This window comes from Hydra vulgaris, chromosome 03 (assembly GCF_038396675.1).
Source record: "Hydra vulgaris chromosome 03, alternate assembly HydraT2T_AEP".
NCBI lineage: Eukaryota > Metazoa > Cnidaria > Hydrozoa > Anthoathecata > Hydridae > Hydra > Hydra vulgaris.
This window is the reverse complement of record NC_088922.1, coordinates 30,559,213-30,585,544: the sequence shown is the minus strand read 5'-3', so window position 1 is coordinate 30,585,544 and position 26,332 is coordinate 30,559,213. Positions and strand designations below refer to the sequence as shown.

At 28.5% G+C, this 26,332-nt stretch overlaps 1 protein-coding gene and 1 long non-coding RNA gene across 2 annotated transcripts in view; one reads left to right on the top strand and one right to left on the bottom strand.

Moving 5' to 3' along the window:
- The window catches only part of LOC136078080 (cathepsin O-like), a 64,072-nt gene that overhangs the window by 2,776 nt on the left and 34,964 nt on the right, over positions 1–26,332 (bottom strand). The window contains exon 10 of the mRNA XM_065792917.1: positions 386–556. Coding sequence (XP_065648989.1) covers positions 386–556 — 171 coding nt within the window. The remainder of the gene's footprint in view (positions 1–385; positions 557–26,332) is intronic.
- LOC136078079 (uncharacterized) lies at positions 3,366–5,672 on the top strand. Its single transcript, XR_010637503.1, has 2 exons — positions 3,366–4,955; positions 5,092–5,672. It is a non-coding gene; the product is annotated as an uncharacterized LOC136078079 (long non-coding RNA).

Below are 26,332 nucleotides of genomic sequence, written 5' to 3'. Positions count from 1 at the left end.
AGCGATTTTTACGGGCTATTTATATACTTGATTTAATTAAGGACTCTGAAAGGGAAAACAGTTGATCTTTTTTGTTTTGTCTAATAGTTAAATTTAGCTTTGCGTAATTTATGGACGATCACATATACAATAATTTGTGTATACATTTCTCTTTTTTTGAAACCAATTGAAAAATTCTGAAACAGCTTAATACATTTTATTGCTGATAAAATTTAGCACTTATCAAGCTTTTCGAAAATCTTCTCTTTCATTGATGGGCTCTCGTTTATGCTCTTAATAATTTAAACCCAATAACTAACTGTTTAATAGTTACTAAAGCAATTCATAACAATGTGAATAACTTCAATGTGATTTAAAGGTCATTCATTCAAAAGATTCGACTTACCACAGATATTACCGCCATATTTTATTCGAAGATAACCATCTTCACCAAATAACGGACCCCATTGATTGCGAACAACAAAATAAGGTACTAAACCATCATCCAAGTTGTACCCAATCAATTGTACTGCATGATTAATGTCTTTATTGGTACAATGATGTTGTATAATACCTCCTGAAAAAAAGCGATTCGCTAAACCTATCCTTATATTAAATAACATTTACAAAAAAATTTCATAAAATAATTTACCATAGGACATCTAATAAATCATCTTTTATAAATTATAAAACTGCAAGTATTGCACATCAAGGAAAAAGCAACATTACTATTTAAAATTTAAATTAAGTTGAATTTTAGTTAGTTAAGTTGTTTAAATTGAGTTATTTTAAAATTAAATTGTTTAAGTTACTTGAATGATATTTAGTAAACAACTCTACAGGTAGTGAGTGACGCGGGCCCTGATCCCAGCTAAATATGGGGCTTTTTACAAGCCCCATTAAGATTATAAGATTTAGCATGGGTTGGTAAAATTTAATATTAATTATATATAATAAGTTTATGCATATACATTTACTTTTTCATAAATACTGTCATGTTTTCTTTTCAAAACTCACTCCCAACAAGGAAGATTAGTTTTAAGAAGAAAGCATGACAGTAATTATTTGGCATTAATGCCTGTAATTATTTGCCATTAATGCCAATAATTATTTGCAATTAATGACAGTAATAATTGCAAGCAACACAGTTTAGAGTTACTAAAAAACAAAAAATAGTTTTAAAGAACAAGGCAGGAGTTGACAAAACACTTGAAAAGTTGAAGGTTGTACGGATAGATATATAAATTACTGGGTACAGCATAGGCAGAAAAAAATGAAGCTGGGCAAATTTTACCATGATGATATAGAGTGAGGCAAAAATAAAATAAACAAATTTAGTTAAAAAAAGCGTATATATTACTCAGATATTTACATTTATTATTTTAATTTTAAGTTATATTTTGCATTTCTTATTTTATAAAGTCATTTTGGAGGCATTTAAATTCATAAATAATTCTTAAACATTAAGTTTTAGTTAAACCGAATAAACTAACCCAAGACTCTACATAAAAAGATTCTTGGTGCAGAATTTTTTATTTCTCGTGGCTCTTTTGGGATTGCTATTTTAGGCGTAAACTTATTTTAAGCGTAAACTTATTTTATGCGTAGACTTATTTGTCAATTATGCTCAGAACTATTAGTCAATTTTGTTATTTATTTAAGTGTTGCAATCAAGTAACACTAGATAAAATTATTAAAAACAATCTAAGATTAAATAAATTTTTAATCAAATTTGTGTCTACCCGACACTTGAAAATAAACTGAAAAAATTGTCTAATTATTAAAGACTTGAACACGATAAACTGTTACAGTTTAAGTCAATATACTAATACAAAGTAATTAGTATATAGGTGTGATCGTATCAGGTTCACTATTTTTAGACAAGTCTTAGGTCTCCAATTTGGGTATTGAAAAAATTTGAAATATATATATACGTATATATATATATATATATATATATATATATATATATATATATATATATATATATATATATATATATATATATATATATCAGGCCTTGTTATGAGATTTCGCTGCGTAACGAAAACGCGTAAGCATTTCTAAGTAACTCTAATGCATTTCTAAGTAACTCAGCAAATATATTTTGCATCGTTAGAAGTTATATTGCTTCACTCGCGTCTTTTCAAGTACCCCATTGTAATTAAAGTTATTTTATAAACGCGTTAAAAATCATACAATTTGTTTTTTTCTCACTATAACAAAAGTTACAAATAAAATCTAAGTTGTTATTTAAAAAATCATTTTTATTATTTTTTTCAAATATGAACTAAATTTTATTTTGAAAAAAATATTTTTTTCATGAAACGTAAAATAATGTTTGTCTATTTTCATATGATTTTACAGTTGGTTTTTGGTTATTTTTTTAACTGTTAATAATTTTTTTCTTATTTAATTTGTGAACTCATTTCTTGTTTTTAAACAAGAGTTTTTTGTTGTTGTTTACCGATAACATATTCGTGATCGTAATTTATTTTCATAAATTAAACGTCATTAAAACTTTACGTTATTGAATTATCAATAAACAAATTATTTTATTAATATAAAATTTACATCAAAATACATCGTGCATTTTTTAAACTATTATGACTAAAAATAAACTTTATATTCAAAAGGAATTTATATATTTAATTCCTTAAGATAAAACTTAAAACACTTTATTTTTTTTAACTAATTTTTAACAACAACAAAAAAAAATTATGAAACAAACTGTTTCTTTAACAAAAAATCTATTAGTTTACAATTGCGGTTAAATGCTTTTACTTACGACTTTATTTCTTCTGAATAAACGTCATGTTAACGACATGTTAACGACAATCAAAAAATAATTTAAATATTCTAAAAGTTTATTGCGTATCGCAAAACTGCTGAACGCGTAGCACGGCTGTTTCACTCAATATAAAAACGAGCGTGACGTCATGAGTTTATCAAAAAAAAAAAGTATTTCTGCATAAAAAGTATAAAAATTCACAAACTTTAAATTAATAGTAACTTTTTTATATAAATGCTTTCATCTTGCAATTAAAAAAATATAAAAGATCTATCTTTCCTTGTTAAATAAATATTTACATTAATTGGTATAAAAATAAATATTGCCAAAATATTTTTAATAATTTAGAACCACTTTTCTAATTTTCGCATATATTCCGGAAAACATGAGTTGGGCCAACTAAGATTTCATAACACAGCTTTGTGCTTGATATTTGAAATTTGGAACACTTAACCCTAAATTCTAGAGAATTTTTTACAAAAAGACTGTTTTTAAAGCATTTATATTTTTTAATTGATCGTTTTTAAATGCAAAACGTAACTTTTTTGATGGATGACGTAATTTAATGAAATTTCAACCTTTTATACAAATGAAAATAAAAAAATTATTTTACGTGCCTTCAGCTATGTTATGAAATATGTTTTCAAAAATGTCATGTTTTACAACTAATCTTGTTAGTTTTAGGCGTACATTTGTGTTGACGTTTTTTTGCGATGAAGTAACCTTGATGCGTTACGTCCCAAACTATTTATTAACGAATATTCTCCAAACAACTGTTTCGGCGAGTCAATTTTTGAAGTATAAAAGTAAACAAAGTTACGCGGAATTTTTCTCTTTGGATTATCAAACTAATATCAGATAAGTTGTTAAATCCACTTTTATCTAGTGCATATATTTGTTAATTAATATTATTTTATTTGTTTTTATTATATTTATTAATAAGTCAATATTATTTTGATAACAATGTATTCAACTGAGAGGGAAATTCTAAAACAACATATTGGATGGAAAAATGGTTGGGAAGATAGGTGTAACTTTCCTTTTGTTAAGCGATTAATTAGGACAGATAAGATCAGTAACAATGTCATTTCCATTTTAATGACAGTCTTTAAAATAAGAGGTGATTTATTTAGTTTTATGAGTTTTCTTTTGCCAATTGATTTTGATATGCCTAGTAATGACGAGTTTGATAAAATATGCCTAAAGTTAACACGCCAAATAAAGAAATAAAAAAAAAATTTTAAAGCTATAAAAAACGAAGAATTTTTAAAAATGCAACTGTCGCAAGCTCCACCCAAAAAAAAAAAAAAAAAAGCAGATGCAGATGACTTCTTCACTTTAAATAACAGTCAGGAGCTACTGAATCAAATTGATCAATTAACTTCTGAAAATAAAACAAATATGGAGCAAATAGAAAAATTTAAAATGCAAGTATTTAAGTTAGAAGCTGAAATTACAGATTTAAATTCTAAAAATAGGGCTCTCAACACACATTGTAACTCATTAAGTTCTCAATTAGAGACTATGAGTATTAGGCTAATTACTGAGCTTCATCAATATATAAATTTATTTGCTATTGAGTTTCATGCTTGCTTTCCAAATAAAAGTATCACACGAAAAATGCATGAACTTATTTTTAATGTGCCACTATTTGTAAAATTCCATAAAACTATTGGGTTGCTAAGTGAAGAGGAGGGAGAGTGTTTGCATAATAGCGTAAATAAGGAATTAAGACAGTTGCATTCAGTAAGAAATCAGAAGCAGAAGCTGCATCTTGTTTTAAAACGCTTTGAATTGCACAGCAAAGCTGATAGGAAGCTTCAAGTCTCTAAGGTGAGAAAGTGTGTTGTGTGTTCTGAGCGTGGCGAAAATTCATTTTATAGACAAGGTCTTTGTCTTGTTTGTGGTCATCAAATTTAGTTAAAATATTTAAAAAATTAAAAACAACAACAACAAAAAAAACTATTTACAAGTAAGATAAATTATATGAGATCTTTAATTTATATATAAGATAATTTTATTCTGTTCTAATATTTGTGTAATGTTAGTTTAAAATATTATTTTTTAATATATTGATTTTATATATTAGGTAGGTGCCCATTCTGTTCATATCTTTAGAAGTTATTTATACCTATGCAATACCTTCGCTCAGGTTAAAGAATGGAATACTAGTCTTGCATCAAATGTATGTAAAAATCTAAATTTTATATATTAACTTGTGATCAGAGCAACTGTCATGTTGGTTGGGTATGATCTTGTATGTTTGTGTATTTAATTTAAAAAATGTATTGTCCGTCATTATATGTAACATTTTTTTATAGATATATTACATATCCATTCGATGTTTATCACCAGAAGTTAGTTCTACCTTTGCAGTACCTCTGCTCTGCATACCTCCTCACTGGTTAAAGAATGGAATATAAATCTCATATCAAGTTGGTGTAAAAATTTAGTTCAATAAATTAAGAATTTTTAAACGTTATCAAAACTTTGAGTGGAGCAATTGTTTTTCTGGTTTAGCATGAGTATGAATCTGATATCAATTGGATGTACAAAGATAGTTTACTACTTAAAGAACCAATCAGTAAACCAACTGATTATAAAACAGTTTTTAATGGGAATAAAAACAAATTTTCAAAAGATTTCAATTAGCTATTTGTATATTCAAACACTTTATTTACTGAGAGAAGAGACTATAGATTCAAGTGCTATAAAATAACTCTACTACCAAAAGCGAGGTTAATTCAAAAACTTAAACTCAAATTTGGTCATGAATTATTTTATTAGACTTGGTGAGTGTTTATTTATTAACAACTTAACACCATATTATTAGAACTGTATGCACAGAAAAAAATAAATGCTTAAGCTTTAAATGTTTTGACTAAATATTCCAAAATCGAAATCTGGCTTTATTTTGCAATGCAATGAATTTATTGGCTTAGGAAAATAAGTTTCTAAAACAAGAACTCCTAGGTTTAAAAATGTACTTTTTTAACAGCTAATCCCCCTTTTAACTACATTTTTCATAACTTTGAGAAAAGTGCGGTTTGCTTTCAGACCTCAATAAAGTCTGTTTTAGCTATCCTTAAACAATTACGTAAGGTTTTTTTGTTTTTATAATGGTCAAACAATGGGTATATTTGAGAATAACTATCAGAAATAAATTTTTCTGATTTTTTTTTTGATAAAAAGTAACATCAAATTACTAAAATTCAGCCAACTTCATCATTTGTCACGTTTTTTTTAAACTTAAAGAAGTTTTTTTACAAATGCATTAAATGTCGTAAGATGAAACATTTTATAGGTGTTTTTATTATTTTTACAAAACAAAATTATCTTTAATATTTTAAAAGTTATAGAAGTTTTAGTAACACCCCTTAAGTCAATATTTTCAAAAAATAACAAGAAGCCGTTAAGCTCGGTTTGAAACAGCCGTGGTAGGCAAATCACCTTTTTGCAGGCAAAATGCGAGCTGCGTAACGCTCCTTAACAAGGCCTGATATATAAATATATATATATATATATATATATATATATATATATATATATATATATATATATATATATATATATATAGATCTATAGTTTGTTGTCTTTGGGAAGAGCGGAAGGAAAAAAGTGATTCTTACGCCAACACATACGTCACTTTTAATTACTTTTGACTTTCGTCCAACATTTGCGTGTTGGACGAAAGTAAAAACCATTAATTTAATTATAAATAAATTGTTTTTAAAAAAACCCACAAAAACGCAAATTTAATTGACCAGAATGTTTTAAAAACATTCTGAATGTTTTTAACAATATAAACAATGTTTTTATTTTTATTATTTTTTAAAAAATGTTTTTATTTTTAATTTTTTTAATAAAATGTTTTTATTTTTATTTTTTTTACTGTAAATCATGCGCGGAGTGTTGCTACATCGACTCTCTTATAGCCTGACTCGCAAGGGAGTGCTGCTACATCGACTGACAAATAGCCTGACTTGCAAGGGAGTGCTGCTACATCTACTATCTTTTAGCCTGAGCTGCAAGAAAGTGTTGCTACATCGACTGAGGGTTTGGTTGGGGCAGGCAGTCTATCAGTTATTAAAAAAAATAATTCCGGTCTTGCATTTTAGTTTTTACTTTTTGTCAACAAAATGTGGAAAAAACTTTCGGACAACATCTACGGGTTGTCGGCTAAAGAAACTATGGAAGAGAGAAAGAAACTATGGGAAGAAGTGAAAAAACTGCGCAATCAAGGTAAATACGCAACGACTAAATATAACTAAATTAATTATCGCGAATTTAAAAAATAACTTAATTTTTTTTTTAAGCGTAAGAATTAATTACTCTTACATATGGCTAAACAAACAATAGATTTTTGAATGCAACACTTTAATTTTTTCGAAACTACAAATGTTTTACTTAATGACTTTTACGACCCAGATTTGCAATTTAATGAAAATAGTTTTAACTCACAGTTTTTTGACTTAAAAACTTTTAAAAAAGAAATCGAGGCAAAATAATTGCATTTGTATTTATTGATTACACCTAGTCGCACACAGAAACTTTCATTCTTTCTTTGTCAAGAAAAGTAAAATATTTTGAAATAAAAGTTTTAAAATCTATTATGTCACCATCAAAAAAAAGAATAAAGCTATCTGGTTCAGCTTTAAAAAAGTTAAAAAAGCAACGACTTGAAAGTGACAAAAAATTATAAAAGGTGTTTGCAAAATGGATTAAAAAAAGCAAAGATCAAACAGAACAACCAGGTAAAAATATTTTTATTGATGGATGTTCAAGTCAAAATCACAAATAAATTTAATTAAAAAACTTAGCAAACTAAGCCATGTCATTTGCAATATTACAATGGAAAAAATGTTGATATAGTTTATTTTTATTTTTACAGCGCAAAAAAGTCCAGTTTTTTTTCGATGTGATGATGAACAGTTACTGCAAAACAGTGAAGTCAACCAAAATGCAGTTACAACAAATCTGTTAGAATTCAAGTTTGATGATCCACCAACTTGGCCCAAAATTAATGACAGTCTAAGATGTTCTTTGGTTGAACATGGTGCTAAAAAAGACAAGAGAGAAGTCTATCCAACCACATCAACATCATCAGAAAACAGACATTTCAGTTCTAGTTGGTTTGAAAAAATCATCCTAATGGGGAAAAAGTTAATCGTCAATGGTTGTTATACAGTGCATCAAAAAATTCTTTGTTTTGCTTTCCATGTATCCTTTTTTCAAACACAAATACAAGCAAGTTTGCAGATACATCAAAAGTTTTTTCAGAATGGAAACAACTAAACCTTCGAATCCCTGAACACGAGAATAGCTGTGAACATAGAAAGTGTTTCACTTCATGGAAAGAAATGGAAAAAAATCTGAGAGAGGGAAGATCTTTAGACAAGGACATTCAAAATGCCATCCAAACTGAAAAAGAAAAGTGGCGAAATATTCCAAAAGTTGTTATAGATTCAATTATGTTCTGCGCTAAGAACAAATTGGCTTTTCGAGGCAGTTCCATTATTATTGGTGAGCCAAACAGTGGAATCTTTCTCAATACAATTGAACTTATAGCATGCTATCATCATCCTTTAGCAGAACACATAACAAATGTTAAACTTAAGCAGAAATCTGTTAGTTACTTCTCCCCACACATTTAGAATGAACTAATTGAACTTCTTGGCAGGAAGGTGAAAAGTGAGATAGTCACGAGAATTAAAAAAGCCAAATATTATTCAATTTTATTTGATTGCACTCCTGATCTCTCTCACAAAGAACAAATGTCAGAAATAATCCGATATGTTTGTGTCACTGATAGAGAATGGTCTATTGAAGAGAGTTTTCTAGATTTCATTGAGTCTCATCAAAAAACCGGAGTTGGTCTGGCTTCAGAAATATTATTCAGCTTAAATAAAGATGAATTAAACATTGAAGATTGCCGAGGTCAGGGTTATGACAATGGAGCCAACATGTCTGGAAAATATTCTGGTGTTCAAGCCCAAATAACTGCAAAAAATGATTTAGCACAGTATGTGCCTTGCGCAGCTCACACTCTAAATCTTGTAGGCGTCCATTCAGCAGAAGTTTCTCCATTTATGATTACATTTTTTGGAAAGGTTCAAAAAATATTCAATTTCTTCTCAAGTTCCACCACCAGATGGGACAAACTGATGAAAACACTTGAAGTCACCCTAAAAAGTCAAAGTAAAACACGCTGGTCTGCCGAAAAGGAGGCTATCCATTCACTAAATAATCAAATTACAAATGTTTGCAATGTTTTACAAGAAATTAGTAATGATTCTCTGCTAAATGCTGAAACAAGGTCCGGAGCTAGAGAGATTTTGATTCAAGTTGATTTTGAGTTTCTTTGCTGACTTTACCTTTGGAACATGATACTTACATTAATTGACAGAGAGAATCGCAGCTTACAATCAAAAAATATGACAATTGATATTGCACCAAAAAAAATTGCTGGTCTGATTGCTTCTATACAAAACCTTCGAGACAGGGGCACTCATAACAGCATGAAAAAAGCTGAAATAATATCAAAAGATCTTGACATTGAAGATAGCTTTCCAATCAAAAGAAAAAAAATGCAAAAAGGATGTTTGATGATGAAACAAGGGAAGAAAGTTCACACATACCTCTAGAAAAATATTTTGAAATTAATTGTAATATAGTCTTTGACAGTATAATTACACAATTACACTGGAGATTTGAAACAATGGCTGAGATTTCATCAGATTTTGAGTTTCTAAATGGTAACTCTCTTGCAAGTATGTCAGTTAAAGATCTGAAGAGATGTGAAGATAAACTTTGTCAAAAATATGTTCGTGATCTTAATGCTTATGAATTTCTATCTGAAATTAAAAGCTTTAAGTTTCAAGCCAGTGTCCTGATTCCAGATTTAAAAAACGCAAATCCATTGAAAATCTTGCAATTTATGCACACCTATTTTTTGACTGAGGCATACCCTTTCATTGAAGTTGCTCTTAGAATCTTTCTCACACTACCCATCACTGTGGCATCATGTGAACGAAGCTTTAGCAAACTTAAGCTTTTGAAAACTTATCTAAGATCCTCCATAGGTCAAGAACGTTTGACTAATCTTGCCATTTTGTCAATTGAAAATCTCCTGGCAAAATATCTGTGTTACAATGAAATTATTGATAACTTTGCATCATTGAAAGCTAGAAAAATAAATTTTGTTTGAATGTGTCTAATTTTAATATTTATTAAAAAAACTAATGCCTGGTAATTTTTTGAATGACTTTCAACCACAAAGCACGATTTAAAGTTGATTTTAAATGTGCTTTAAGTAGGTTTATCAAAATTTGAATCAAATTAAACATTAAAAAAATTATTGAATTTGAGGCGGCATTTTTTCTCCTTGCCTGAAAGGATTTTTGATCTCACTACGGCGCTGATCCTAACCTCAAATTTACTAAAGGGAAAGAAGTTTATTACAAATTAAATTTTCTTGATATAATGATTAATTCTGTAAATAATAAATTTTATACTTCAACGTTTTATAAAAAAACTTACACAGGTTTACTGACTAATTTTACCAGCTTCACTAATATTAATTATAAACTAGGACTCATTAAAACTCTGATTGACAGGGCCTTCAAAATCAACAGCAACTGGGTAAGTTTTCATGTAGATGTTGTAAAAATTAAACAAACTCTCCAAAAAAATTCTTTCCCTTTGAAGTTAATTGACAAAACCTTAAAAAATTTACTAAACAACCTTATCTCTCCTAAAGAAAACATGTCATCTTCAAAACCATCTGATATACATTACTTTAAACTCCCTTGTTGGACAAATTTCAAACACAATTCAACACCAATTAAATAAATATAATAAAAAATATTGTAAAGATAATATAAAGGCAAGACTAGTTTTTACACCTTTTAAAATAAGTAGAATGCTTTCATCAAAAGACCCCTTACCCTCAAACTTAAAATCCTTTGTTGTCTATAAATTTGCATGTTCCAGCTGTAATGCTGGATACATCAGTGAATCCACCAGACACTACACAACAAAGATTTCAGAACATTTAAATTCAGATAAGGCCTCCCTTACTTTTATTACTGTATCCATTAATATTTACAAACATCTCAATTCATCACAAAAATGCAAAAATTCAACAAATCTTGATTGCTTTTCCATTATTGACAGAGCTTCCTCCAAGTATGAGTTCAAAATTAAGGTATCCATATTGAAATGGAAAAACCTCTTCTTAATACACAACTCATACACTATTAATATAACAATATAATTTCTCAACTATTTTACTTTTTATTTCCTATTTTGTTTATTACTAATTACTTCACACCATTTGTGTAATCTTTTGTAAAATTTCAGGGTAATTATTTATTTTATAAAATGTAACTATGGTAAAAACTACTAATTTTTTAATGTAGCAAAAAAAATATTGTTTATATACAGATATTGTAACAAATTTTTTATACCTAATGATGTCAATTGATATTGATGAAACATGTCAAAAAGTTTTAAAAAAATTGTAAATTATTTGAAATATATACATATATATACATATTTCGAATTTTTTAATTGTTAATAGAGAGTTTATTAAAATTGCATATTAACAATATTATATATATACATATATATATATATATATATATATATATATATATATATATATATATATATATATAATGTATTCTTCAAAATAGAGTGCTCAATATTCTTAAAAGAACAGAGCAATTATAAATTAGTAGAAAATCACTTGACAAAATTTTTTTTTTGTTTAACTTTAATATACTTATTAAATTTAAATTTAATGTTGAATAAAAAAAAATTTTGTTAAGTGATTTTCTACTAACTTATATTATTAATAAACAATTTTATTATTGTACATTAGTATATATTAAACTTTATATTAACAATGAGTAATAGTAAATTACTCCACTTTACTTTAAGTACAGTACTTTATTTTATGGTTGATTAGCTATATACACACTAAACACAAGAAAAAGTCAAAAAGAAAACAATTGTCCAATTCCATGTCAAAAAAGAATACTATTGTTAATATTTTGATGGTTAACCTATTAACTTCAAGACTTTAGAAATCTTCTTGAACATTAAATTGCACGAATTTTCAAAAAATTCTGTAGTTATCTCTTGCAAACAGTCATAGCCAATTGTATTTTTAGGACCGTCAACTGTTGTTGCTAACCAGAATTGCATTACAAAGACAACTGTGGTTTTCACTAAGTACCACATAATTTCAATAGGATTTAAGTCTGGGGAATTTGTGAATATTAACGAATGCATAGGCATGTCTGGATTAATAATAAGAAAAAAAAAATTTCTAAATTTATTAATCCAGGTATGCCTATGCTCTATCTAGTAATTTATATACTTATGGTTGTATGAGTCAGGAAAAGATGGGCGAAAGTTTCAAAGAACTGATATGCAAAGAAAAATAGAGTCACTTTAGATGTAAGATTTTTTTGTCATGTCAGGAAGATAATTAATGTAGATAAGAAAAAATACAGAACCAAAGATAAATTATTACAATACACCTGAAGTTAATGAAAATGAAGAAGAGTGTTGGCCTTTAAGGATGTATTTAATACTGTGGCTAAAAAGAATTTACTTTATAATCTCAAAACTTTCCCAGATACACCATAAGCTTTCAATATCTCAAAAGAAATAACCCTTACATTTTTAGACAAAAGCCAGGAGAAGCCAACTCTGACTTAAAACAACCTCTCGGTTAAGTAACAGTTAGAATCTCTAACCTTTACTTAACCAAGAGCCCCTGCCTTGGGGCTTTTGAACAGCCTTGTACTCCCATCTTCAGCTATTAGGCTGGCATAAATGCATTTATAATACATTGTTTCCAGTTTAGTATGTTGAATGCTGGATCTTTTTGATGGATTCTTCAATGCATGGATTTTTTTTGTGTCTCTGTTTTTATGACTAGGCAACTCATTTTTTCAACTCTCTGTTTTTATGACTAGGCAACTCATTCAAGCCCAAAACTGTTTTAGTCTTGCAGGTGCTCTCCAGAGCTGTTGTCTACACCTTTTCAAAATGTAATTGAGAAATGTAAGATGTAATTTAGAACATGAAAGTTGTATATAAGAAATCGTAAGATGTAATTGAGAATATAATAGTTGTAATTAAGAAAAGTTTATAATGAATATGTGCATTTGCAATGCACGCAAATGTAAATTCATCATTTTTGATGCAGCACATGCACAATCACCTCCTATTACTGTATTTTTTGCCGCAGTATCAATTCTTTCTAAATACTGCATTGGTTGTTCCACAATTCCATCACCGAATAAAGATGGAATATAAATCTTATTTTTAACATTAATTTTAATTTTAGACCAAGTTGTTTCCAGTGGGTTTAACATTAGACTGTAGGGTCCTAAAAGTAAGAACTGAGCTGGAAAACACCCTTTTCAAACAAGCATGAAATAGAGCATTGTCTATTACATTATATCCTCTAAAAGATTCCCGGATATAACCCACTGGTGAAAGCATTAAACAATCTTCAGTGAGTTTCCATCATGATGACATTTGTTGTTGATATAGCTGCAATCAAATGTAAGTTTGCATCTTTTGAAGCAGGCATTTTCATTATTGCTCTTCTTTCCTGCACATCCTAGCGTTTTTCTACAAAAAAAGGTTAAAATTTGTTTCATCCAACCAAACTATCTGATGATCATTTGTGATTTGTTCCTTGATGTTCCATATTCATACACATATTCAGCTCTTTTTTGTTTGTTTTCATTACTGTTTTTTGTAGAAAGCACTTTTTTAACGAAAACATCCGTCTTCGAATTAACTAGAAGTCGTTGTTGTGCTGATGCTAAAATGCGGTTGTTGTTGTGCTGATAATAAAATGTCTAAATATTTTTGTTTTGAGAAATTGTCAAAATATTTTTGATTTGATCTTCAGTCAATTTTTTTGAATAATTTTTTTTAAATAAATAAATGTCATAAAAAACACTATAAACGACATATCTCACAATATAAAAAAGCTTTTTGTAATTTCAACTTTCATATTTAATTTTTAAAAAATACAGTTTTTATCCGGAATTCGGGGCCTATGTCACTATGTCACTCTGGATGCACATAAAACACAAAAAAACACACACAATTAATACTAACATTTAATTAAGTTAGTTTATTAACAAAATGAAATTGTTTTAATTAAAAAAGAAAATACATTATTTATTCATTCACATTCATTATAAATAAATTCCATAGTTGGATGATAATCAATAACACATGCAATGCATGACCAATGAGTACACGGCTCACATGCAAACCATTGGTTTAAACCATCTAAGCTATTTACCTAATGACTTTCACAAGAATAATAATGACGATCATCAGATACCAAAATGCTATTTGAAGTTTGAGGTAAATATGGGTCTTCTGAATGATTCTTTGGTTTTCAAACTTTTTTGCCTGGTAGTTTAGCCAACATGTTTCAACTTTTTTTTTCTTCAATTTGTATGCATTTTGAGTAGCAGTAGCAACCTTTTTTTTTTCTCTAGGCAATTTCTTTGCAACTTATTTGTCTAATTTTTGTATTTTTGTAGCTTGTTCAGCTTCATCAAAGTTATGGCATCCGCCGAAATCATATTGTAATTTAGAATCATTTGAAACTTTTATATTTAGAACTGGTGTCAATTGATCTCTGAGCATACTTAACACTGATTTGTTTATATCTTTTCCAACTTGTTGAACAGCATAATTCAAAGTATCAAAGCTTTTAAGCAAAACTTTGCAATTTGACATTCTTGACGGTGTCTGATGAATTAATATTGATCTAATGGACAAATGATAAGGATTTAAAGTTTGGTGATCACATTATAACTGTGCAAAAAAACTAATAGTAAGTGTCTTGCCCTTTTTCAAATAAGAGGTTTTATATCTTAAAAACATTATCTAATGCATATATTTTGTCTAATTTTTCGTACTGTTGTTTTGATTTTGATATTTTTCCCAAAATACAATGACAACTTTATTAATATCATTCATAAAAAAGCACTCCACATAGTCCATAAAAGATTTAATTTTGTATTTTGGATGAAAAACGAGTTACAAACCCAAGAATCCATCTTCAAAACTTTTCTAATGATTGAAGTATTTAAACCCCTAATGGTTTAAACCCTGAATTTATGAAGGGATTATTTATATAGAAAAATTTACCCTTTCAACTTAGATGTTGCAATAAATTGATTCTATCGCCTTAAGGCTCTAATCATAAAAATACAAACTTTATGTAAAGCCACCTTACTCTGGTATTCCCTTAAAAATAAAACCATGTGCTCAAAAAGTCTCCTGGTGTTCAAAAATATTATTTTACACTGGAATGGAGGAAAATGTTTTTGTAAAATTTGTAGACCCTCAATTTATTTATTACTATTACGAACCATGTCATTTTAATGAATTTATAAATTTATTTGTTCTTTTTACGGTATTTACAAAGATATTTTTTCTTTTTACAATATTTATGAAGTTATTTTGTCTTTTTATGCATAATATTTTATTTAAGTATGTTGTTATGTTAATTGTTATCAATTTTTCATGGTATTTTTTTATGATATTTGTGTTTGTTTGTATTCTCTATGCAGTTTATTGTGTTGATTTTAACTATTATTCCAATATTCTGATATTCCAATATCAGTATATTGAATATTACTCCGTGCATTTTCAGGTTTAAACCCACCATTTTAGATGAGATTTTTAAACATGGCCGGAACATGTAAATTTGTCAGGCTTCAAAAGTGATTTTTAGTCAAATAACTTTCAATTATTGGCTTCCATTCCCCTTTTACTGTTTTGAAAATGCCACTGCTCTAATAGTTTGCATTCCGCTTACTTAATTTATAAATAATCTAATTAATTTTTTTCATGCACATAAAATAACAAATACCGCTATCAGGATTGAAGTGTCAATTTTTTTTTAGCTGGTGGCTAACTTACTTTTTATTTTTTTCATGCACATAAAAAATAATTACATGTATCCAGATTTAAGGGTTTCTTTTTTTTTTAAATCAATAAAAATGATAATTTAATAACTTTTATTTTATTAAAATAATCAGCATAAAATAATGTTTTTACTTTTTCCTTTTTTTGTTAATTTAGTATGCAATATTTTATATAATTTTCATTTAATATTGTTCAATTTGTCTTGTTTAGATGTTCATTAATTAAAAAAAAAAATTAATAATTTTGCTAAAATAAGTAAGTTATGAAGCTTGTTACATCCGGATTTAGACAGTTTTACAGTATACAATTTTTTCTAAATTTAAACTTTTTTAAAAAATAGAGGAAGGAGGGGGGGGGGGGTATTCAAAAGAGTTCATACTTTTGAGGGGAAGGGAGGACTTAAAAGTATGCATGGCAACAGGGGGAGGAAGGGATTTCAAATATCTCAACTTTTGGCATACGTACTTAATGGACAACCTCTAATAATTTCTTTCAACTTGTTCAGTTGTATGTATTTCATGCCAACAAAATAGACAAGTTGGTTCTGGTTGTTCCAGAAGCAGATGTAAGCTAAATTTGGTGAAATGAATGCTGACACGGATTCAATTTGAACGCAGACTTTCCGGTCATAGTGTATTGACAAACAACACAACGATCTTTCAATTCCATTATTACTGCTTGTGCATACAAATGCCTAATTTAATATTACTAACTTAATGAAATTCATGTTTCAGAAAACCTGTTATAATGATCTATAAGTTTAAATTGTGAATTTGGGTCATTTCATGCCAAGTGGTGCAAATTTTAATGAGGTCCCTCATGGACCATCTCAGATTTTATTGAAATTTTTTGATTTTGTACATATATATGTTAAAAGCATGTTTTGAAAATTTTAGATCAATATCTAATATGGTTCTTGAGAAAACGCTGTTTAAGTAGTGGGCTATTTTGCATAAAACTTCACTCTACAAGAAAAAAGGGTTTTTTCATCATTTTTAACAGCCAATAACTTTTGAACAAGTTAGTTTTATACTTCAATTATTATAAGATAGCAAGTGTGCTGTGGATACTTTGAAAAAAGAAAAAAATATTATTTCTGGCATCTTAACTTTTTCCATAATGGCGGGCTAAAGTTGATATTTTTTGTTTTAAGAATAAGTTTTTTTGTGATTTTAAAGACCTTAATCTTAAAAACTAGTTACAAAGTTAATACAAATCAAATTGCCTGCTGATCTACATGTGGTGGATAAACATTTTTAAAAAAATCAGTTGATTAAAGAGCTGCATTCAAAAGTTATAGGTCTCCAAAATGAGTCAGATCGAGATTTTCGTAAAATTGATCTGTGATGCAAAGCATCTGTTACCTAAGATGGCACTTTTTTTTTTTTTATAAAATTTTTTATACGCATCAATTAAAGACTGTTAATTAATAAAAACCAAAAAAATTAATGGGCGCTTATTTATAACCCCCAAAAGGTAGTCTCTAAAAGTCAGGTAAATTTTCCATAAAAAATTATTTCTTTTTAAAAGTTTAGTTATTGTTTCATATAATTCTATATTACTAGTATGTCAATCTAAAAAGTACTAATAAAACCAAATAAATTGTTGTATTTTAGAACTAATTAATAATAAGTAATATGCCTGAGCTTTCTACTTGCTGTATTGGTAAAGCATTAAATGAACAGTGCTATCTATCTAATAAAAGTAAACGCTACCAAGAACTGTCTAAACTAAACCAAGAGCTTATTTCTTTGAGAAGCAAAATAAATCCCATAGATTTTTTTTGTAGCTATGACGAGAAAGTTTACTTGTCGAGGTATGAGAATGAACATCGCAGGTATTGTTGTAATCCGTTGAACAAGCACGCAAAAAATGTGAAAAGTAAGTTTCAATATTTAATATCTTAATTTAATAAAAATACCTTAATAACACTAAATAAATAAAAAAAAAATAATTTAATAATTATTTCCGTTATTTTTTAGATTCTCTTAGAGTTATCAGTCTTTCATATGCCAAAGATTTTGGTTTAATACCTGGTCAAAAAATTTGCACTAGTTGCAGAAAAGTTCTGAATTGCAAACATAATACAAAAGAAAATGAACTCCAAGAAAAAGAAATTTATGTTGACAACCATACATTAAAAGAAGATCTTAATTCAAGTATTGCAAGTTTTGGATGCTCACCTCTAAAACTTGTTTCAAAAAAAGATAGAGTTGCATATGGAAAGCGTAAAATTGATAGCGTAAGAGCTCATACACAAAAGGCTGTTGCCAATGTGCTAGGTTTAGAAATAGCTGCACTTTGTGGAATTGAATCACCCTCAAAAAAATGTTTGAAAAAAACAAACACAGATTTAGACAATATTATGACTCAAATTAAGTCAAAATTTGAAAAAACATTGTCAAATTTTGAAAAAATCACACTTCTTACACTCACTCCAGACAGTTGGTCAATAGAGAAAACTCAGAAGTTTTTTTTTACTTCAAAAAGATCTGTAGTACAAGCCAGAAAATTAAGTAAAAAAAGTGGAATACTATCAAAACCTTCTCCAAAATCGGGTAGAAAACTAAGCGAAGATGTAATTACAGAGGTTGTTCATTTCTACGAATGCGATGAATATTCAAGGGTTTGTCCAGGAAAAAAAGAGTTTGTTTCAGTTAAAGTAGATAGTAAAAAGCAACATATCCAAAAGCGCCTTCTACTAGTCAATATGAAAGAGCTACATATTGAGTTTAAAAAGAAATATGATTATCTTAAAGTTGGATTTTCAAAATTTTGTGAGCTAAGGCCCAAGTGGTGCATTCCTGTGGGTGGTGCTTCTGGTCTGCATGCAGTTTGTGTTTGCCAGTACCATCAAAATGTAAAGCTCCTTGTACAGAAAATTCCTGGAATTTCTGATTACAAAATCTTATTAAAATTAATGGTTTGTAGCATTGAAAATAGAGATTGTATGCTGCATAGCTGCGATAAATGTCCTGCTAAAAAGGTTTTGTTAGACTACATTGACACTTTGTTTACAGAAAAAGAAATTAGTAAAGTTAACTTTTATCAATGGCAAAAATCAAATTACCAATGTACTTTAGTACCAGCAACTCTACCTTTAGATGAATTTATTGAAATGGTTTATGAACAGTTAGATAGTTTACGAGTGCATCATTTTATATCAAAAAGTCAAGCCACCTACTACCAACATTTGAAAACTAATTTAAAAGAAAATCAAGCTTTGGTTCTTCTTGACTTTGCAGAAAACTATAGTTTTCTAATACAGGATGCAGTGCAAGGTTTTCACTGGAATAACAGCCAAGCAACTGTGCACCCCTTTGTTTATAAAAGATGGAAAACTTGATAGTCAAAGTTATTGTGTTATATCAGATCATCTGAAACATGGAACAGATGCTGTTCATTGCTTTATTGGTAATGTTATTGATAAACTTAAACAATTACAAGCATTTGAACACATTATCTATTTTAGTGATGGAGCTGCATCACAATATAAAAATTACAAAAATCTTATCAACTTATGCTACCATAAACACGATTTTGACATGACTGCAGAGTGGCACTTTTTTGCAACATCGCATGGTAAAAGCCCTTGCGATGGTGTTGGTGGAACAGTGAAACGTCTTGTTGCACGAGCCAGTCTACAATCACTAAATGATCCTATTGACACACCAAGCAAAATGTACAGCTGGTGTGTTTAACACGTCAAAGGAATATCTTTTTTTTTTGTTGACAAAGTTTCAATAGAAACACATACTACAAACTTCAATTTGGAAGAGAGATATCGTTCTTGTTCGACAATACCTGGGACACGAAACCACCACAGTTTTATCCCAATGTCACTTACCTCAATAAAAATAAGAAGAGTCTCATTTGATATTATTTGCACTAATGTGGATTTTTCTACTTGCAGAATTTATATTAATAAAATTTCCAGTTACTCACCAGGAGAATATGTGGCCTGCGTTTACGATGCTCAATGGTATTTAGGAAATATTCTCAGTATTTCAGAAGAGCATCAAGATCTTAATATGAAATTCATGAAAAAGTCTTTATGTAACAAGTTTACGTGGCCATGCAGAGATGATCTTTGTTGGGTACCTCTAATGCATATTTTGTGCAAAGTGCAATCTCTTAAAGTCCAGTCAAACAGTGGAAGATTTTATAATATTGACTTAAAAGAAATCAATGAGATTATTTTATTATTTGAGAAATTTAACTTTTTGTAAATTTTATTATTTTTGTTTATTTTCTTAAAAACATTTTGTTTGTTTTTCATTAAAAAAATTATTGTATTATAAATAGGGGAGGGGACTTTATCTATTGGGATTTAAAAGTTCTTTATCTAAAGGGATTAAAAGGCTTAAAGCATTGATATTTTTTAATTGATATTTCATAATAAATAACATTATATAATTCAATGCATTTATTTATTATGTCAATTTCAGAATTTTATGGAAAATTTACCTGACTTTTAGAGACTACCTTTTGGGGGTTATAAATAAGCGCCCATTAATTTTTTTGGTTTTTATTAATTAACAGTCTTTAATTGATGCGTATAAAAAATTTTATAAAAAAAAAAAAAGTGCCATCTTAGGTAACAGATGCTTTGCATCACAGATCAATTTTACGAAAATCTCGATCTGACTCATTTTGGAGACCTATAACTTTTGAATGCAGCTCTTTAATCAACTGATTTTTTTAAAAATGTTTATCCACCACATGTAGATCAGCAGGCAATTTGATTTGTATTAACTTTGTAACTAGTTTTTAAGATTAAGGTCTTTAAAATCACAAAAAAACTTATTCTTAAAACAAAAAATATCAACTTTAGCCCGCCATTATGGAAAAAGTTAAGATGCCAGAAATAATATTTTTTTCTTTTTTCAAAGTATCCACAGCACACTTGCTATCTTATAATAATTGAAGTATAAAACTAACTTGTTCAAAAGTTATTGGCTGTTAAAAATGATGAAAAAACCCTTTTTTCTTGTAGAGTGAAGTTTTATGCAAAATAGCCCACTACTTAAATAGCGTTTTCTCAAGAACCATATTAGATATTGATCTAAAATTTTCAAAACATGCTTTTAACATATATATGTACAAAATCAAAAAGTTTCAATAAAATCTGAGATGGTCCATAAGGGACCTTTCACCACTTGGCATGGAATGACCCATTTGCAATTACAATTTATATATTCTCATTTACATATTACGATTTCTTAATTAAAATTTATGTATTCTTAATTACTTAATACGATTTCTTGCTTACATGTTGTGTTTCTAAATTACATATTGGGATTTCTTAATTAGAACTTTTATGTTCTCAATTACATCTTTAAAAGATGTATACTTTCAAAATTATTTAACAAATGCTTATCAGAGACAAGTTTTCCAGCCTGCTGGTAAGCAGCATCTGTTATCCCTATTTTCAAAAATTCTGGAGAGCAATCTGACTCATTTAACTACCATCTCATTAGTCTACTTACTATCATAAGCAAGGTTTTTGAGTTTTTAATTAACAAACACTTAAACTCTTATCTTGAATCTAATAACTTACTTTCTGATCATCAATATGTGTTTCGATCTTCTCATTCTACTGCTGATTTGTCATCGGTAATAACCAATAAGTTTTATTGTGCATTAGACAGATATGGAGAGGTAAAGGTTATCGTTCTCAACATTTCTAAAGCCTTTGATAAAATTTGGCATGCTGGTCTTCTCCATAAGCTTTCTTCTTATGGTGTATCAGGTAAGATCTTTAAGATTATAGAATCCTTCCTTACCAATCGTAGTATAAAAAATATCCTCGTTAAACAATACTCTTCTTCATATCATGTAACTTTAAGGGTTCTTCAAGGTACTATCCTTGGTCTTATACTCTTTTTAATTTACATTAACGATCTCCCTGAAATTCTCACACCTAAGGTGGCATTGTTTGCTGATGATACTACCATTTATTCTTGTCTTGATAAGAAGCCAACACTATCTGATTGCTTGGAGGGGGCATTTGAGCTTGAAAAGGATCTAACCTCTGCTGCAGCATGGGGCTCTCAGTAAATGGTGAACTTTAACTCAGATAAAACTCAATTTTTCTCAGCTAACCGCTATCAAAATAATCTAGATCTTTCTATATTTATGAACGGTAATGTACTGGATAAGCCATCTAACCTTCATCTTCTAGGATTAACTTTTACTTCTGATCTTTCTTGGAAACCATATATCACATCAATTACAAAATTAGCATCTGTTAAGGTTACATCTCTTTATCGTGCTTGCCACTTTCTTACTCCGAACTCTATCTTTATTTATTTCTATCTATATTTATCTTTACAAGTCTCAAATCCGTCCTTGTATGGAATACTGTTGCCTTATCTGGGGCAGATCTTCCAATGATGGCCCTTCTCTTATTACTTCTCTTTCTATTTTTTATAAATACTAAAATTCATTCTTGTGTTACTTGTCATTCAATTAAGTCACACACTTAAACTGTGACTGTTCCTAAAAGTTCCAAAAATTCTTATTCATCTAGTGTTTTTTTCCTCGAACAGCAGTTCTTTGGAATTTGCTCCTTTCATCTTGTTTTCCAGATTCATATAATTTGATAATAAAAAAAAAAAATAATAAAATAATAAAAAGACATTTCATAAGAGAGTTGTTTTTGTGAAAAAGATTTTTAAAAATTATTAAATATATCAGCTGCACAAGAAGGTTTAAAACCATGGAGTGAAATGATGATGCTGATGCTGATGATGCTGGACTTGAAACCAATGATGTTGGACTTGAAACTGACAAAAAGAATCGCTGTATCATAGGGGTTGTATTAAAAGGGTCGCGGCAATGTAAAGGCTGAGAACCGCTGCAATAAACAGTTTATTTACATCATATTTAATTACATTTAATATTTGATATGTATATATATTTTTAAATTAACATTTAAAAATATTATATTTATTATATTTAATTACACTTAATATTTGATATGTATAGGGTAATATGAGCATCTTAAGCGAAAATTGGAATATTTTCGAAAATAATTATGCTGAATCCAAAAATTTTTCAATTTTATTAACTCAAACCTTTAAACGATAAAAACTCAGAATTTTTGAATTTAAATTACAGAAAAATATCCAGTATTGTTAAAATATTAAAATTGTTTACTATGTTTTGTTTTTATTCAAAAAGCAATTAAAGACACTATTATTAATATAGGAATGTTAAAAGTACAGTTTTTATTTAAAAATTACAAAACATGCTATTTTAGGACTTTAAACTTAGTAATTTCAATGAAAAACATTATGTAATTTTAGCATGCTCATACTACACGAAAAATCTTTTAATAAAGGTGCCATTCTTGTGTACTTTTCTATGCATTGTTTTTCAAACAAAAATGGATTTGATTTTTAGCTAACATATTTTTCTTTATGAAAAAATTAATTTCATTATTTTAGCACCAAAATTTGGCGCCACAGATTTATTCATGCGTAATAATATTATTTTAAAAACGCGAAATATTTAACTGCGTTTTAATTAGATAATAGCCGCTAGTTACTGCATATAAATTTACGCTAATTACTTGATTCCTGTTATCCTGTTAATTATTATTCCTGTTGATTACGCTAATTATATTGATTCCTGTTATCATCACATGAAGTCGATTCAAAAAATACAAAACAACTTTAACTTCACTGCTTACATCTAAGAAATCTTTAAATATGCTCATATTACCAAGGTGCTCAAGTTACTCCATTTTATTGTAGGCTTTTTGGCCTACAACAAAAAGGAGAAGGCGAGCTCGACTAAAATGAAAAAGTTTTAATAAAAAAATTTAGCCAATTTTTTTACATGATTGTCTTTAATATGAACACAACTTTTCTCGGAGGTTTGAGATCTCTTTGAATTTTGAAAAATTTTATTTCAGTTTTTCTGTTTCAGTTTCAGTTTAACTAGCAGTTGCTTAAAACTCAACAACTTACGTTGTTATGGTTTCTAATTAAAAGAAATAGATTGTGTGCAACTTTTAGCTTTTTAAAAACTGTAAACTCTATTTTGATCATATTATCATATATCAAACCACTTCGAGCCTTGTATATATATATATATATATATATATATATATATATATATATATATATATATATATATATATATATATATATATATATATATATATATATATATGTATATGTGTATATATATGTATATATATATATATACATATATATATATATATATATATATATATATATATATATATAAATATAAAATTAATTTCTAATAAAAATATATGTTTAGTATGTATCAATGTTTATTCAGCCCCGCTCACAAAACCGTCCCTGGACCCAGTCAAATATCAACCCATGTTGCTTATTATCTGTAAGAGCAATTTCCAGAAAGTCTAGTTAGTAACTATGCTAGACCACATCTAATCTGTTCTTGAAGTTATTACTTGATATTTCAAGTTTGGGCTCATGCTGACTATGTGATGCTTGCCTACAAATCAAAGCCAGAAGAAAAGATGAGCATTGATGAGCAAATGATTCCATATAAAGGGAAGAACAGTTTATGACGATATTTTCCTAAAAAACCAAAGAAATGGGGTTTTAAGGCTATTGCACAATGCAAAGTTAGCCGATTGACTTACGATTTTCTGTTGTACGATATTAGTTGTCCTTCAGTGTCAGAAAATTGTGGATATCAACTTGGTGACTTTGTCATAAAACTCTGTGAAACTCTTCGAGTAGACAAAAATTTCAAAGTCTACTTTGACAACTGGTTCACCTTCCTTGAATTACACACACAGCTGCAATAATCAGACATCTGGTCTGCTGGAACTATCCCATTAAATGGGACTAGAGGATGTCACTTCAAATCAGGGAAACAGTTCAAAAAAGAAGGACGCGAATCATCTGACTACCAAGTTGATGCCAACAATGGATTATGTTGTTTGCTAAATGGATAGTTTGGCTGTACAGTTGTCACCAACTCATGTTGGAATAGAGACAATGTCAAAAATGAATTGATGGGACAGAAAGAAAATGAAGTATGTTGAAATAGATTGTCCTGTTATTGTGAAAGAATATAATGAACATATGGGTGGGGTTGATCTTTTTGACATGTTGATGTCACTTTGTAAAACTTTACTTGATGTAAAGTTGTAAGTGGTATCGTCGCATTTTTTCTGGGTCCTTAATGTAGCTATCATAAATGGATGGATCTTGTATCATCTTCACCCAGAATGAAACTCCACGTAAGAACCAACTTGATTTTCTAAAGTTGAGCGTCAGTATCAGTGAAAGTCTTATATTCGAAGAAAAGCTACTGCCACTCCATGCTCGTAAGGGTCCAGATCTTTAAGATTTCCTCAACATGCCGGAAATGATGAAGAAGATAAAGACGAATATCAGAGTAAAGAATAGCATGCGTACACAAAGAAAAAAAGAAAACTAATTTTTTTCAACTTGTCAGGGCGGTATGACAACATTTGCTACTTTCCATGTTGCATTTCGCTATTTGGCTCTGTGCATGCAAAGCCGAAACAGCGATGTAAAGTGTGCAACACATACGTGAGACTGAAATGCATAAAGTGCAGTTCCCATTTATGTGTAACTAAGGACAAAAACTGTTTCATGATCTTTTATACAAAGTAGCGCATGCATAAAAAAAAAACCAGGTCATGATTTTGTTATACAAAGTAGTTATTTCTGAACAAAAGACAGAAAATATTTAAAATATTTTTTTGAAAAAAAAAAGCATTAGTTGTTTAATAATACTTGCTTTGTTATTTGCTTTTGAATTAACATATAATGTCGAGAAAATAATGTGAAGTTAAAAGACACATTTGCCATTATTTTTTGTTTCAGACCCATTGACTCCAAATGGAGTCATGGAAAAAAACCAACTAAGAATTGTGAAATTTTTTTTCTTCATGAAATGTATTTTTGAATAAATTTCATCAAAAAATTTTTATTTCACTTTTTATAATTCGAGATTTACAGGGTTAAGGTTCAATTTTTAAATAAAAAAGTTTTTTACAAATATACCATTCCATGGAGCTACTAAAGTCGAGGAGATCACTCTTTTTTTTTTTTTAAACTGCTGTTATAACCCTATAACTCTATTACTACCACTTACCCACAATAAAGATTGCAAACAACACTACATCACTACCATATACTGCAATAAAGATTGCAAATTACACTACATCACTACCATATACTGCAATAAAGATTGCAAATAACACTACATCACTACCAAATACTGCAATAAAGATTGCAAATAACACTACATCACTACTGCAAATTGCAAATAACACTACATCGCAACAAATAAAACTGAAAATTCTAAAATATTATATACTTTTAATTTACTTCAAAGATTATAGATCTTATATATATTTTCCAAAATTTTATGTTCAATCTATAAATCAAATTTAACTTAAAAATTAAACATTACACAATTAAACAGTTTATAGTAGCTTTTTTTAAACTTGAAGAAAAAACTATTTTTTTTTTTTCCTTTTTTTATTTATCGTTTGGCTTTTGATGATAGAAAACCCATATTAAATAATTCAAATGT